General features: G+C 56.1%; 1 protein-coding gene across 4 annotated transcripts in view; it reads left to right on the top strand.

Moving 5' to 3' along the window:
• The window catches only part of LOC137356180 (zinc finger protein 239-like), a 26,874-nt gene extending 11,484 nt beyond the window's left edge, over positions 1–15,390 (top strand). Inside the window, exons 1-2 of one of the 4 annotated variants that reach the window (XM_068022021.1) lie at positions 12,074–12,149; positions 14,251–15,390. In XM_068022021.1, the coding sequence (XP_067878122.1) occupies positions 14,262–15,185 (924 nt within the window). In that variant the 5' untranslated portion in view covers positions 12,074–12,149; positions 14,251–14,261 and the 3' untranslated portion in view covers positions 15,186–15,390. The other 3 variants (XM_068022019.1, XM_068022018.1, XM_068022020.1) reach the window with 3 other exon arrangements.
• Positions 15,391–15,511: the final 121 nt, after the last annotated feature.

Here is a 15,511-nt window from a genome sequence, read left to right as displayed (position 1 = left end):
TGGTTTATCCCTGCTACCCTTCTTGAATAATGGTACCACATTCGCTGTCTTCCAGTCCTCTGGTACCTCTCCTGTGGCCAGAGAGGATTTGAAAGTTTGTGTTAGAACCCCTGCAATCTCCTCCCTTGCATCACTTAACAGCCTGGATACATCTCATCTGGGCCTGGGGATCTATCCACTTTTAAGCCTGTTAAAACATCTAATACGTCCTCCCTTTCAATGTTAATATGTTCAAGTATATCGCAATCCCCCTCCCTGATCTCAACACCTACATCCTCTTCCTCCATAGTGAACACAGATGAAAAGTAATCATTTAAAACCTCACCTATGTCCTCCGGCTCCACACACACATTGCCACTTTGGCCCTTAATGGGCCCTCCTCTTTCCCTGGTTATCCTCTTGCCCTTAATATATTTATAAAACACCTTGGGATTTTTCCTTTATCTTGCCCGCCAATGTTTTTTCATGACCCCTCTTCGCCCTTCTAATTACTTTAAGGTACCCCCCTACATTTTCAATACTTCTCCAGGGCCTCCGCTGTTTTCAAGTGCTCCGAATCTGCAATAAGCCTCCTTTTTTTTTTCCTTATCCAATCCTCTTTCTCCCTTGACACCCAGGGTTCCCTGGACTTGTTGGTCCTACCCTTCACCTTTACAGGAACATGTTGGCCCTGAACTCTCACTATTTCCTTTTTGAATGACTCCCACTGGTCTGATGTAGACTTTCCTACAAGTAGTTGCTCCCAGTCCACTTGGCCAGATCCTGTTTTATCATATTGAAATCGTCCTTCCCCCAATTCAGTACCTTTATTTCGAGTCCATCTTTGTCCTTTTCCAATTGATGGGATTGAAGGCCGATAAATCCCCAGACCTAATGGTCTGCATCTCGAGTATTTAAGCAAGTGGCCCTAGAAATCGTGGATGCATTGGTGGTCATCTTCCAAGATTCTATAGACTCTGGAACAGTTCCTACATATTGGAGGGTAGCTAATGTAACCCCACTATTTAAAAAGGGAGGTAGAGAGAAAGCAGGAATTATAGACCAGTCAGCATGACGTCGGTAGTGGGGAAAATTCTAGAGTCCATTGTCAAAGATTTTATAGCAGAGCATTTGGAGAACAGTGGTAGAATCGGGCAGAGTCAGCATGGATTTACGAAAGGGAAATCATGCTTGACAAATCTACTAGAATTCTTCGAGGATTTAACTAGTAGAGTTGATGAGGGGGAGCCAGTGGATGTGGTTTATTTGGACTTTCAGAAGGCTTTTGACAAAGTCCCACATAAAAGATTAGCATGTAAAATTAAAGCGCATGGGATTGGGGGTAGTGTTATTGCGATGGATAGAAAATTGGTTGGCGGACAGGAAACAAAGAGTAGGGATAAATGGGTCTTTTTCCAAATGGCAGGCAGTGACTAGTGGGGTACTGCAGGGATCAGTGCTAGGACCCCAGCTATTCACAATATATATTAATGATTTAGATGAGGGAAATAAATGCAATATCTCCAAATTTGCAGATGACACAAAACTGGGTGGGAGGGTGAGTTGTGAGGAGGATGCAGAGAGGCTTCAGGGTGATTTGGGACAAGTTGAGTGAGTGGGCTAATACATGGCAGATGCAGTATAATGTTGATAAATGTGAGGTTATCCACTTCGGTAGCAAAAACAGGAAGGTAGGTTATTATCTGAACGGCTATAAACTGAGAGAGGGGAATATGCAACGAGACCTGGGTGTTCTCGATACACCAGTCGCTGAAGGTAAGCATGCAGGTGCAACAGGCGGTAAAAAAGACAAATGGTATGTTGGCCTTCATAGCGAGAGGATTCGAGTACAGGAACAGGGATGTCTTGCTGCAATTATACAGGGTCTTGGTGAGGCTACACCTGGAATATTGTGTGCAGTTTTGGTCTCCTTATCTGAGGAAGGATGTTCTTGCTATCGAGGGAGTGCAGCGAAGGTTACCAGACTGATTCCTGGGATGGCTGGAGTTCAGAAGAGTGAGGGGGATCTCATAGAAACCTATAAAATTCTAACAGGACTTGACAGGGTAGATACAGGAAGGATGTTCCCGATGGTGGGGGAGTCCAGAACCAGGACTGAGAGGAGGAGAAATTTCTTCACCCAGAGAGTGGTGAGTCTGTGGAATTCGCTTCCACAGAAAGCAGTTGAGGTCAAAACATTGTATGTTTTCAAGACGGAGTTAGATATAGCTCTTGGGTCTAAAGGGATCAAAGGGGCAAAAGCGGGAACAGGTTACGGAGTTGGATGATCAGCCATGATCATAATGAAAGACGGAGCAGCTCGAAGGGCCGAATAGCCTACTCCTGCTCCTATTTTCTATGTTTCTATGACTGTTTGGAGGTCTGTAGTACACTCCCAGCCAAGTGATTGCCCCCTTTTTGCTTTTAAGTTCTACCCATATGGCCTCATTTGAGGAACTTTCTAAGATATCATCCCTCCTTACTGCAGTAATTGACTCCTTGATCAACAGTGCAATACCACCACCTCTTTTACACCCACCCATCACCCCTGAAGATTCTATACCCTGGAATATTGAGCTGCCAGTCCTGCCCTTCCCTCAACCATGTCTTATATTCCCATATGTTAATCAACGCCCTCAATTCATCTGCCTTACTGGTAAGACTCCTTGTGTTAAAATCAATACAATCCAGCTGTGCATTATTCACTTGTGCCTTAACAGGTCTATATTTGCTCTGCCTTCCAGACTGACTCAGTTTCTCTTCTATATTTGGCTGTGCATCACCCCCTACTGTAACTCCACTCTGTATCCCATCCCCCTGCCAAATTAGTTTAAACCACCCCCCACCCCCCCACAACAGCACTAGCAAACCACCCAGCAAGGATATTGATCCCGTTCAGGTTCAGGTGCAACCTGTCCAACTTGTACAGGTCCCACCTTCACCAGAAACAGACCCAGTGATCCAGGGAACTAAAGCCCTCCCTCCTGCACCATTTCTTCAGCCACGCATTCACCTGCTCTATCCTCCTGTTCCTACCCTCGCTAGCACGTGGCACCGGGAGTACTCCAGAGATTACAACCTCTGAGGTCCTGCTTTTTAATCTGCTACCTAGCTCCCTAAATTCTTGTTGCAGGACCTCATCCCTCTTTCTACCTATGTCGTTGGTACCAATGTGTACCACCACCTCTGACTGTCCACCCTCCCCCCTTCAAAATGTCCTCCAGCCGCTCTGTGACATCCTTGACCCTCACACCAGGAGGCAACATACCATCCTGGACTCACGTTTGCAGCACAGAAACCACCTATCTGTACCCTTACAATAGAATCCCCTATCACTATAGCTGAACCACTCCTTTTCCTCCCCTCCGTGCAGCTGAACCACCCGTGTGCCACAGACTTGGCTCTTGCTGCATTCCCCTGAGAAGCTATCTTCCCCAACAGTATCCAAAGCGGAAAATCTGTTAAAGAGGGAGATGGAGCCAGGGGACTCCTGCACTAGCTGCCTAGTTCTTCTACTCTGCCTGGCAGTCACCCATTCCCTTTCTGCCTGAGCTGTACTTATCTGCAGCAGGGGAGGCAGGCGCAGAAAAGAGAGAGAGAGAGGGAGGCAGCAGGGGAGAGAAAAAGAGTGGGAGACGGGAGGGGTGAGGGGGGGAGGAGGAGACGGGAGGGGTGAGAGGGAGGAGGAGGAGGAGACGGGAGGGGTGAGAGGGAGGAGGAGACGGGAGGGGTGAGAGGGAGGAGGAGGAGGAGACGGGAGGGGTGAGAGGGAGGAGGAGGAGGAGACGGGAGGGGTGAGAGGGAGGAGGAGGAGGAGACGGGAGGGGTGAGAGGGAGGAGGAGGAGGAGACGGGAGGGGTGAGAGGGAGGAGGAGGAGGAGACGGGAGGGGTGAGAGGGAGGAGGAGGAGGAGACGGGAGGGGTGAGAGGGAGGAGGAGGAGGAGACGGAGGGGTGAGAGGGAGGAGGAGGAGGAGACGGGAGGGGTGAGAGGGAGGAGGAGGAGGAGACGGGAGGGGTGAGAGGGAGGAGGAGGAGGAGACGGGAGGGGTGAGAGGGAGGAGGAGGAGGAGACGGGAGGGGTGAGAGGGAGGAGGAGGAGGAGACGGGAGGGGTGAGAGGGAGGAGGAGGAGGAGACGGGAGGGGTGAGAGGAGGAGGAGGAGGAGACGGGAGGGGGTGAGAGGGAGGAGGAGGAGGAGACGGGAGGGGTGAGAGGGAGGAGGGAGGAGGAGACGGGAGGGGTGAGAGGGAGGAGGAGGAGGAGACGGGAGGGGTGAGAGGGAGGAGGAGGAGGAGACGGAGGGGTGAGAGGGAGGAGGAGGAGGAGACGGGAGGGGTGAGAGGGAGGAGGAGGAGGAGACGGGAGGGGTGAGAGGGAGGAGGAGGAGGAGACGGGAGGGGTGAGAGGGAGGAGGAGGAGGAGACGGGAGGGGTGAGAGGGAGGAGGAGGAGGAGACGGGAGGGGTGAGAGGAGGAGGAGGAGGAGACGGGAGGGGTGAGAGGGAGGAGGAGGAGGAGACGGGAGGGGTGAGAGGGAGGAGGAGGAGGAGACGGGAGGGGTGAGAGGGAGGAGGAGGAGGAGACGGGAGGGGTGAGAGGGAGGAGGAGGAGGAGACGGGAGGGGTGAGAGGGAGGAGGAGGAGGAGACGGGAGGGGTGAGAGGGAGGAGGAGGAGGAGACGGGAGGGGTGAGAGGGAGGAGGAGGAGGAGACGGGAGGGGTGAGAGGGAGGAGGAGGAGGAGACGGGAGGGGTGAGAGGGAGGAGGAGGAGGAGACGGGAGGGGTGAGAGGGAGGAGGAGGAGGAGACGGGAGGGTGAGAGGGAGGAGGAGGAGGAGACGGGAGGGGTGAGAGGGAGGAGGAGGAGGAGACGGGAGGGTGAGAGGGAGGAGGAGGAGGAGACGGGAGGGGTGAGAGGAGGAGGAGGAGGAGACGGGAGGGGTGAGAGGGAGGAGGAGGAGGAGACGGGAGGGGTGAGAGGGAGGAGGAGGAGGAGACGGGAGGGGTGAGAGGGAGGAGGAGGAGGAGACGGGAGGGGTTGAGAGGGAGGAGGAGGAGGAGACGGGGAGGGGTGAGAGGGAGGAGGAGGAGGAGACGGGAGGGGGTGAGAGGGAGGAGGAGGAGGAGACGGGAGGGGTGAGAGGGAGGAGGAGGAGGAGACGGGAGGGGTGAGAGGGAGGAGGAGGAGGAGACGGGAGGGGTGAGAGGGAGGAGGAGGAGGAGACGGGAGGGGTGAGAGGGAGGAGGAGGAGGAGACGGGAGGGGTGAGAGGGAGGAGGAGGAGGAGACGGGAGGGGTGAGAGGGAGGAGGAGGAGGAGACGGGAGGGGTGAGAGGGAGGAGGAGGAGACGGGAGGGGTGAGAGGGGGAGACGGGAGGGGTGAGAGGGGGAGACGGGAGGGGTGAGAGGGGGGGACGGGAGGGGTGAGAGGGGGGGACGGGAGGGGTGAGAGGGGGGAGGAGGAGTCGGGGAGGGGGGAGGAGGAGTCGGGAGGGGTGAGAGGGGGGAGGAGGAGACGGGAGGGGTGAGAGGGGGGAGGAGGAGACGGGAGGGGTGAGAGGGGGGAGGAGGAGACGGGAGGGGTGAGAGGGGGGAGGAGGAGACGGAGGGGTGAGAGGGGGGAGGAGGAGACGGGAGGGGTGAGAGGGGGGAGGAGGAGACGGGAGGGGTGAGAGGGGGGAGGAGGAGACGGGAGGGGTGAGAGGGGGAGACGGGAGGGGTGAGAGGGGGAGACGGGAGGGGTGAGAGGGGGAGACGGGAGGGGTGAGAGGGGGGAGGAGGAGTCGGGAGGGGGGAGGAGGAGTCGGGAGGGGTGAGGAGGGGGGAGGAGGAGTCGGGAGGGGTGAGAGGGGAGGAGGAGTCGGGAGGGGTGAGAGGGGGGAGGAGGAGACGGGAGGGGTGAGAGGGGGGAGGAGGAGACGGGAGGGGTGAGAGGGGGGAGGAGGAGACGGGAGGGGGGAGGAGGAGACGGGAGGGGGGAGGAGGAGACGGGAGGGGGGAGGAGGAGACGGGAGGGGGGAGGAGGAGACGGGAGGGGGGAGGAGGAGACGGGAGGGGTGAGGGGGGAGGAGGAGGAGACGGGAGGGGTGAGGGGGAGGAGGAGGAGACGGGAGGGGTGAGGGGGAGGAGGAGGAGACGGGAGGGGGTGAGGGGGAGGAGGAGGAGACGGGAGGGGTGAGGGAGAGGAGGAGGAGACGGGAGGGGTGAGGGGGAGGAGGAGGAGACGGAGGGGTGAGGAGGAGGAGACGGGAGGGGTGAGGGGAGGAGGAGGAGACGGGAGGGGTGAGGAGGAGGAGACGGGAGGGTGAGGGGGGAGGAGGAGGAGACGGGAGGGGTGAGGGGGAGGAGGAGGAGACGGGAGGGGTGAGGGGGAGGAGGAGGAGACGGGAGGGGGAGGAGGAGGGGTGAGGGGGGAGGAGGAGGGGTGAGGGGGGAGGAGGAGACGGGAGGGGTGAGAGGGGGAGGGGGAGACGGGAGGGGTGAGAGGGGGAGGAGGAGACGGGAGGGGTGAGAGGGGGAGGGGGAGACGGGAGGGGTGAGGGGGGAGGGGGAGACGGGAGGGGTGAGGGGGGAGGGGGAGACGGAGGGGTGAGGGGGGAGGGGGAGACGGGAGGGGTGAGAGGGAGGAGGTGGAGACGGGAGGGGTGAGAGGGAGGAGGGGGAGACGGGAGGGGTGAGAGGAGGAGGGGGAGACGGGAGGGGTGAGAGGGAGGAGGGGGAGACGGGAGGGGTGAGAGGAGGAGGAGGAGACGGGAGGGGTGAGAGGGAGGAGGAGGAGACGGGAGGGGTGAGAGGGAGGAGGAGGAGACGGGAGGGGTGAGAGGGAGGAGGAGGAGACGGGAGGGGTGAGAGGGAGGAGGAGGAGACGGGAGGGGTGAGAGGGAGGAGGAGGAGACGGGAGGGGTGAGAGGGAGGAGGAGGAGACGGGAGGGGTGAGAGGGAGGAGGAGGAGACGGGAGGGGTGAGAGGGAGGAGGAGGAGACGGGAGGGGTGAGAGGGAGGAGGAGGAGACGGGAGGGGTGAGAGGGAGGAGGAGGAGACGGGAGGGGTGAGAGGGAGGAGGAGGAGACGGGAGGGGTGAGAGGGAGGAGGAGGAGACGGGAGAGGGGAGGAGGAGGGGGGAGGGGGAGACGGGAGGGGGAGGAGGAGACGGGAGGCGTGAGAGGGGGAGGAGGAGAGGTGAGAGGGTGAGGAGGAGACGGGAGGGGTGGCAGGGGGAGACGAGAGGGGTGAGATGGGAGACGGGAGGGGTGAGAGGGGGAGGAGGAGACGGGAGGGGTGAGAGGGAGGAGGAGGAGACGGAGGGGTGAGAGGGAGGAGGGGGAGACGGGAGGGGTGAGAGGGAGGAGGGGGAGACGGGAGGGGTGAGAGGGAGGAGGGGGAGACGGGAGGGGTGAGAGGGAGGAGGGGGGAGACGGGAGGGGTGAGAGGGAGGAGGGGGAGACGGGAGGGGTGAGAGGGAGGAGGGGGAGACGGGAGGGGTGAGAGGGAGGAGGGGGAGACGGGAGGGGTGAGAGGGAGGAGGGGGAGACGGGAGGGGTGAGAGGGAGGAGGGGGAGACGGGAGGGGTGAGAGGGAGGAGGGGAGACGGGAGGGGTGAGAGGGAGGAGGGGGAGACGGGAGGGGTGAGAGGGAGGAGGGGGAGACGGGAGGGGTGAGAGGGAGGAGGGGAGACGGGAGGGGTGAGAGGGAGGAGGGGAGACGGGAGGGGTGGGAGGGGGAGACGGGAAGGAGGAGACGGAGGGGTGAGGGGGAGGAGGAGACGGAGGGTGAGGGGGAGGAGGAGACGGGAAGGGTGAGGGGGAGGAGACGGAAGGGTGAGGGGGAGGAGGAGACGGGAGGGGTGAGGGGGGAGGAGGAGACGGAGAGGGGGAGGGGGGCAGGAGGAGACGGAGAGGGGGAGGGCGAGACGGGAGGGGTGGAGGGGAGACGGGAGGGGTGGAGGGGAGACGGGAGGGGTGAGAGGAGGAGGAGGAGACGGGAAGGGCGAGGGGGAGGAGGAGACGGAGAGGGGGAGGGCGAGACGGGAGGGGTGGAGGGGGAGACGGGAGGGGTGAGAGGGAGGAGGAGGAGACGGGAGGGGTGAGAGGGGGGAGAGGAGACGGGAGGGGTGAGGGGGAGGAGGAGGAGACGGGAGGGGTGAGAGGGAGGAGGAGGAGACGGGAGGGGTGAGAGGGAGGAGGAGGAGACGGGAGGGGTGAGGGGGGGAGGAGGAGACGGGAGGGGTGAGGGGGGGAGGAGGAGACGGGAGGGGAGGGGAGACGGAGGGGTGAGAGGGAGGAGGAGGAGACGGGAGGGGGGGAGGGGGGGAGGGGGAGACGGGAGGGGGGAGGGGGAGACGGGAGGGGGGAGGCAGTGAGGGGACGGGAGGGGTGAGAGGGGGAGGGGGGAGGCAGTGAGGGGACGGGGGAGAGGGAGGGGGCAGAGGTCGGCTTGGGAGCGGGGGGGGGGTGCTCAGAGGGGGAGGGTGGTGGGGGGGTCAGATGGGGGGAGGGGAGTGGGGAAGTGGTAGTCGGCCGGGGAGTGGTGTCTCTGGAATTATCCGGTGTCAGAGTCAGGGATTCACCTCCACAAATATCAGAAATAGGTCATTCAGTTGTTGTTAATATTCGAGTCACTTCACTGTTTGCTGCTGCTTGTGTTCTGGGTTTACCAGCTTCTCTCACTCATCGATCGCAACCTCAGCACTCCTGACTCCCTCGTCCTGGAACCTTTCCTGTATGGAGAGACTTTCCCACTCCAGCTCCCACTCCCACCCTGGAGTCCCGCACAGGAACAAAGACAGGAGATGTTCACAGAAATGTGGATAAATTCTTCACACGAAATCTGCTTTACTGTTTTCAGCTGATCCAATGATAGGATGTTTTCCCTGGCTGGTGAGTCTAGTACAGGGCCGAACAGGAGTCCTCTCCCAATCTCTGTCCCCCCTGTTTCGCTGTACAATTATCATCAATTTACTATAGGAGGCCATTCAGCTTCCTCTTGCCTCTGCTCTTTTTAAAAATCCCTTCATAGGATGTGGGCGTCGCTGGCAAGGCCCCATTTATTGCTCATCCCTAGTTGCCCTTGAGAAGGTGGTGGTGAGCTGCCGCCTTGAACCGCTGCAGTCCTTGGGGTGCGGGTACACCCACAGTGCTGTTAGGAAGGGAGTTCCAGGATTTTGACCCAGCGACAGTGAAGGAACAGTGATATAGTTCCGAGTCAGGATTGTGTGGGACTTGGAGGGGAATTTGCAGGTGGTGGTGTTCCCATGCATCTGCTGCCCTTGACCTTCTAGGTGGTCGAGGACGCGGGTTTGGAAGGTGGAGGGAGTGAATGTTGAGGGTGGTGGATGGGGTGTCAATCAAGAGGGCTGTTTTGTCCTGGATGGTGTCGAGATTCTTGAGTGTTAAGGCACTCGGGCAAGTGGAGAGTATTCCATCACACTCCTCACTCGTGCCTTGTAGCTTTGGGGAGTCAGGAGGTGAGTTACTCGCCGCAGGATTCCCAGCCTCTGACCTCTTGTAGCCACGGTATTTATATGGCTGGTCAATGGTGACCCCCCCCCCCCAGAATGTTGATAGTGGGGGATTCAGTGATGGAACACAGAAGCAGGAGTAGGCCATTCAGCCCATCGAGCCTGCTCCACCATTCAATTAGATCATGGCCGATCATCTACCTGAATGCACACTATCCCCATATTCCTTAATGTCATTAGTATCCAGAAAACTGTCGATTTCTGTCTTGAACATGCTCAATGATTGAGCCTCCACTGCCCTCTGGGGTAGAGAATTCCACAGCTTCACCACCCTCTGAGTGAAGAAATTCCTCCTCATCTCAGTCATAAATGCCCAGCCAGCTGATTCTGAGACTGTTCCCCCTGGTTCCAGACTCACCAGCCAGGGGAAACATCCTATCTACATTCAACCTGTAAGAATTCTGTAAATTTCAATGAGATCACCTCTCATTCTTCAAAACTCTAGAGAATACAGGCCCAGTTTCCCCAATCTCTCCTCATAAGACAATCCCAGGGATTAGTCTGGTGAACCTCCATTGCACACCCTCTATGGTAAGTATATCCTTCCTTAGATAAGGAGACCAAAACTGTACACAATACTCCAGGTGCGATCTCACCAAGGCTCTATACAGTCGCAGCAAGACATTGTTACTCCTGTACTCAAATCCCCTGGAGATGAAGGCCAACATATCATTTACTATCCCAATTGCTTGCTGTGCCTGCAAACTAGCTTTTAGTGACTCATGAACAAGGACACCCAGGTCTCTTTGGACACCAACACTTCCCAACCCCTCTCCATTTAAGAAATACTCGACTTTCTGTTTTTTTTCCTCCCAAAGTTGCAAACTTAAGACTTATTCACATTGTATTCCATCTACCATGTTCTTGTCCATTCACTTAGCCTGTCCATGTCCCCTTGAAGCCTCCTTGCATCCTCCTCACAACTTACATTCCCTCCTAGTTTGGTGTCATCTGCAAATTTGGAAATATTACATCTAAATCATTGATATAGATTGTGAACAGCCGTGGTCCCAGCACTGATCCTTGCGGTACCCCAGTTGTAACAGCCTGTTATCCTGGGAATGACCCATTTATTCCTACTCTCTGCTTTCTGTCTGTTAACAAATTTTCAATTCATAGCAGAATATTGCCCAATCCCATGTGCTATAATTTTATTTACTAACCTCCTGTGTGGGACCTTATCAAAAGCCTTCTGAAAATCCAAATACACCACATCCACTGGTTCTCCTTTATCTGTGCTACAAGTAACATCCTCAAAAAAAAAACTCCAAGTTTGTCAAACACGATTTCCCTTTCATAAATCCATGTTGACTCTTCCCAATCATATCATTATTTTCTAAGTGTCTCGTTATCATATCCTTTATAATAGATTCTAACATTTTCCCTACTACTGACGTCAAACTAACAGGTTCTGTTTTCTCTCTCCCTCCCTTCTTAAATAGTTACATTTGCTACTTTCCAGTCTGCGGGAACACTTCCAGAATCTATAGAATTTTGAAAGATAACTATCGATGTATTCACTATCTCTATAGTCACCTCCTTCGACACTCTGGGATGTAGCTCTTCTGGTCCAGGGGACTTATCAACCTAAAATCCAGTTAATTTTTCAAGTTTATTAATTTCTTTCAGTTCCTCATTTTCACAAGTCCCTTGGTTCCCTGATGGTAATGCTGTTGAATGTCATGGCGAGATTAGTTGGATTCTCTCTTGTTGGAGCTATCATTGCCTGGCACTTGTGTGGCGCGAATGTATTTTGCCATTTATCAGCCCAAGCCTGAATGTTCAGGCCTTATTGCATATGGACATAGACTGCTTCAGTATCTGAGGAGTCGCGAATGGTGCTGAACATTGTGCAATCATCAGCGAACATCCCCACTTCTGACCTTATGACTGAAGGAAGGTCATTGATGAAGCAGCTGAAGATGGTTGGGTCGAGGACACTACCCTGAGGAAATCCTGCAGTGATGTCCTGGGACTGAGATGATTGACCTCCAACAACCACACCCATCTTCCTTTGCGCTAGGTATGACTCCAACCAGTGGAGAGTTTTCCCCCTGATTCCCATTGACTCCAGCTAGCTCGGGCTCTGTGATGCCATACTCGGTCAAATGCTGCCTTGATGTCAAGGGCAGTCACTCTCACCTCACCTCTGGAGTTCAGCTCTTTTGTCCATGTTTGAACCAAGGCCGTAATGAGGTCAGGAGCTGAGTGGCCCTGGCGGAACCCAAACGGAGCGTCACTGAGCAGGTTATTGTTGAATAAGTGCTGTCGACGACACCTTCCATCACTGCTGATGATTGAGAGTAGACTGATGTTGGCGGTAACTGGCCAGCTTGGATTTGTCCTGCTTTTTGTGGACAGGACATACCTGGGCAATTTTCCACATTGCCGGGTAGATGCCAGTGTTGTAGCAGTACTGAAACAGCTTGGCTAGGGTCGGGGCTAGTTCTGGAGCACAGGTCTTCAGTACTATTGCTGAAATATTGTCAGGGCCCATAGCCTTTGCAGTTTCCTGCCACACTCAGTACATTTCAGATCAAAACATCTCGCTCTGTAAGAACATTCTCTCCTCATCAGACGGTCCCCTCATCCCAGGAATCAGTCTCGTGAACCTTCGTTGCACCCACTCTGAGGAAAGTATATCCTCCCTGAGGTAAGGAAACCAAAATGTCTAAGACTTTGCACCTGTTTGTGTTGAATCTCGGCGGCTATATTCTGCATATTTAACGTCTTGTAAATCTGACCAGAATCTCTTGCATTTCTCACCCCCAAGTCGATGAAACCTTTTTTTTAAGTCATTCCCTGTTCCTACCTGACAAATCGTACTCTTGCCATTCCTCTCCCTTTCCCGCTCCATCAGCTCACCGCAGAAGAAAATGGGGGGAGGGTGAAGAGCAATGTGAGGAGTGCCATTTATTGGCGATTTCTACCACGGGGCGTGGCAGGGGAGCAATGGCGGCTGCTTTACCCAGGCTGCCCCGCGGCTGTGAAAGTGCTCTGTAGCGGCAAGCAGGTGGGGGCGGGGCCTGGGGAGCGCCTGCGCACTGCCAGCCAGGCGGCCATTGTCACTGGAGCTGCTTCCAGGGAGGAGAAACTGGGAGAGTAGAGGAGGGGCTGCAATTTCAGGCTGCCTCCCCCGGGTAAGAAGGAGCATGCACGGACACGAATGCAGACCTCCCCGCCCAGCGGTGCCGGCGTTTTGCTGCAATTCCACAGAAAACCCCCAAGGTTTTCTTTCAAATGGAAAAGAATAAACTCACCCCAGGGCTCACTGCGGGGGGGTGGGGTCTCTTGGTGTTTGCAATGTTTGAACTTTCCTCTTCCCACCAGATTTATGCCTCAGGACCAGTATGAGGCGTGGAGCTGGGTGGGTGGGTGCTGGTGGGTTGCAATACCTCGTTAACTGTCTGTTTCTCTGTGAGGTATCAGTGGTCCTCAGGACCAGTTAGAGAGTTACAGCAGCAATTGACTGCAACAGGACATAGGCTAGCAGAATGGGCAGACAAGTGGCAGATGTAGTTTAATACAGAGAAGTGTGAGGTGATGCATTTTGGCAGAAGGAATAGGGAGAGGCTATATCGACTGAGTGGCACAGTGCTAAAGAGTGTGCAGGAACAGAGGGACCTGCGGTTGCCTCTGCATCGCTCTTTGAAGGTAGCAGGACCTATTGAGAGAGTGGTTGGTAAAGCAACTGGGGGATCTTGGGCTTCATAAATAGAGGCATTGAGTACAAAAGTTGGGAAGTTATGCTGAATCTTCATAAAACTCTGGTTAGGCACCAACTGGAGTATTGCGTCCAGTTCTGGTCGTCACATTTTTAGGAAGGATGTGAGGGTCCTTGAGAGGGTGCGGAAGAGATTGGTTCCAGGGATGAGGGATTTTAGTTAGGTTGGAGAAGCTGGGGTTGTTCTCCTTGCAGCAAAGGAGATTGAAGGGAGATTTGATAGAGGTGTACAAGAGTATGACAAGTTTGGATAAGGTAGACAAAGAAAAATTGTTCCCATTGGCTGTGTTTCAAGGACTAGGGGACACAGGTTGAAGGTTTTGGGGAAGAGATACGGGGAGGGAGGGGGAAATGGGAGGAAAATCTTTTTTTTATTCAGCGAGTGGTAATGACCTGGAACACTCTGCCCACGAGGGTGGTGGAGCGGAGACGACGAATGATTTCAGAAGGCAATTGGATAGACACCTGAGGGAAATAGACTTGCAGGGCCACGTCGCTAGAGCGGGGGCATGGGATGGATTGCTCTCCAGAGAGCCAGCATAGACCCAATGGGCTGCATGGCCTCCTCCTGTGCTGACTTTATGACCGGTTTATGGGATTACAGTGCTGGTTAACTCCGTTTCTCTGGGAGATGTCAGTGGTCCTCGGGACCACATTTTGGGAGGGTACTTGGGCTGGTCCCTGCCTCTGGTGGTGGTAAGGTGCATTTTGCAGATAATAGAGTAAATGAGGAGAGACTGTTTCCAGTGGTGGGAGGGTGGTGAACCGGAGGGACACAGATCGAGGGTGATTGGTGAGAGAACCGGAGGGAGGGAGATGAGGAAGCATTATTTGACGCAGTGAGTTGTTGTGATCTGGGACTCGCTGCCTGAAAGGACGGTGGAAGCAGATTCAATAGTAACTCTCAAAAGGGGGAAAGAGTGGGGGGGGGTGGCGGGAGTGGGGTCACAGAGCTGGCACAGCCAGGATGGACTGAATGGCCTCCTCCTGTGCTGATACTGAACAGCTGATTTATTTCCTTTTTGTTTAGAAGTTCCAACAATGAAGCGGAAGTCATGTCGGAAGTGGAGCCGGGTGACGAGGAGGAGATTCCCAGAGAGCCGAGCTTGGGATTCGGAGAACCAGGAGCTGCTCCCCTCGGGCTCCCAGGAAGCAGCGATGCCAGATTGTCCGGTGAACTCGGCGCCCGGTAACCGGCAGGTCCTGCCCTGGGGGGAGGGAGAGCCGGCAGGGGCAGAGCAGCTGAGCTATCGAGGGGCATCGCCGGGGGTGCCGGCGGAACTGTTGCAGCCGTTTGCCGGATCGCCGGACTGGGAGTGCGAGTTTGTGCCGGCGGTGAGTTTGCCTCGGGGTCCTGAGGAGGAGGAGGAGGAGGCCTTGCTGAGTCTGGAGGACCAGGATGAAGAGCTCTTCATCTGCTCAGTCTGTGGCCGCAGTGTCACCGGAGCCTCGCCCTTCGACCGGCACCAGCAGGTACACGCCACTTACCACTGCGCCACCTGCGGCAAAGGCTTCAGCCGCTCGTCCAACCTGTCCCGGCACCAGCGGCTGCACCGCCAGGAGCCTTTGTTTGCCTGTCCGCGCTGTACCAAGTCCTTCCACCAGGCGTCGGACCTGGAGCGGCACCGGCTGGTGCACACGGGCGAGCGCTGGCACAAGTGTGGAGAGTGCGGCAAGACCTTCACCCAGTCCTCCAACCTGGCGCGGCACCGGCGAATCCACTCCGGCGAGCGGCCCTTCGCCTGCAGCATCTGCGGCAAGGACTTTAACCGGCTGTCCAGCCTCGAGCAGCACCGGCGGATCCACACGGGTGAGAGGCCCTTCAGCTGCTCCTTCTGTGGCAAAGGCTTCAACCAGTCGTCCAACCTGGCCCGACACCAACACATTCACAGCGACCACAGACTCTTCGGCCAGGCCTTCGCCAAAGGCTCGGCACTCCACTCACATCAAGACAATGTGTCCTGAACCACACGTCTCGCAATCATCTCCCTCCCACTGTCAGAGCCTGTAGCAACTGCGCTGCATCCACGGCCTCCGCACGCCCAGGGACTCAACTCTCCAAATCAACTTCCAAGGGGCAGCCGTGCCCAGGCTGTGGGAGAACCGGATGCACCACAGAGTTTCATGGCAACTCCAAACGGTCACATTAAAACCTGTTTTTAACAAACTACTTCTGGTGCTGCTTGAATGGCACGTGAGAGTGAGTTACAGGCCGTGTGTATGGCAGATGACAGGTTAATAGTACAACTGAGAACCAGGCTGGAGAAAGAAAGTTCAGAGGGGCAGTGAAA

Source organism: Heterodontus francisci, chromosome 45 (genome assembly GCF_036365525.1).
Source record: "Heterodontus francisci isolate sHetFra1 chromosome 45, sHetFra1.hap1, whole genome shotgun sequence".
In the NCBI taxonomy this organism is placed as follows: domain Eukaryota; kingdom Metazoa; phylum Chordata; class Chondrichthyes; order Heterodontiformes; family Heterodontidae; genus Heterodontus; species Heterodontus francisci.
The sequence above is the reverse complement of the archived record's forward strand: the minus strand, read 5'-3'. Positions and strand labels throughout refer to the sequence as shown.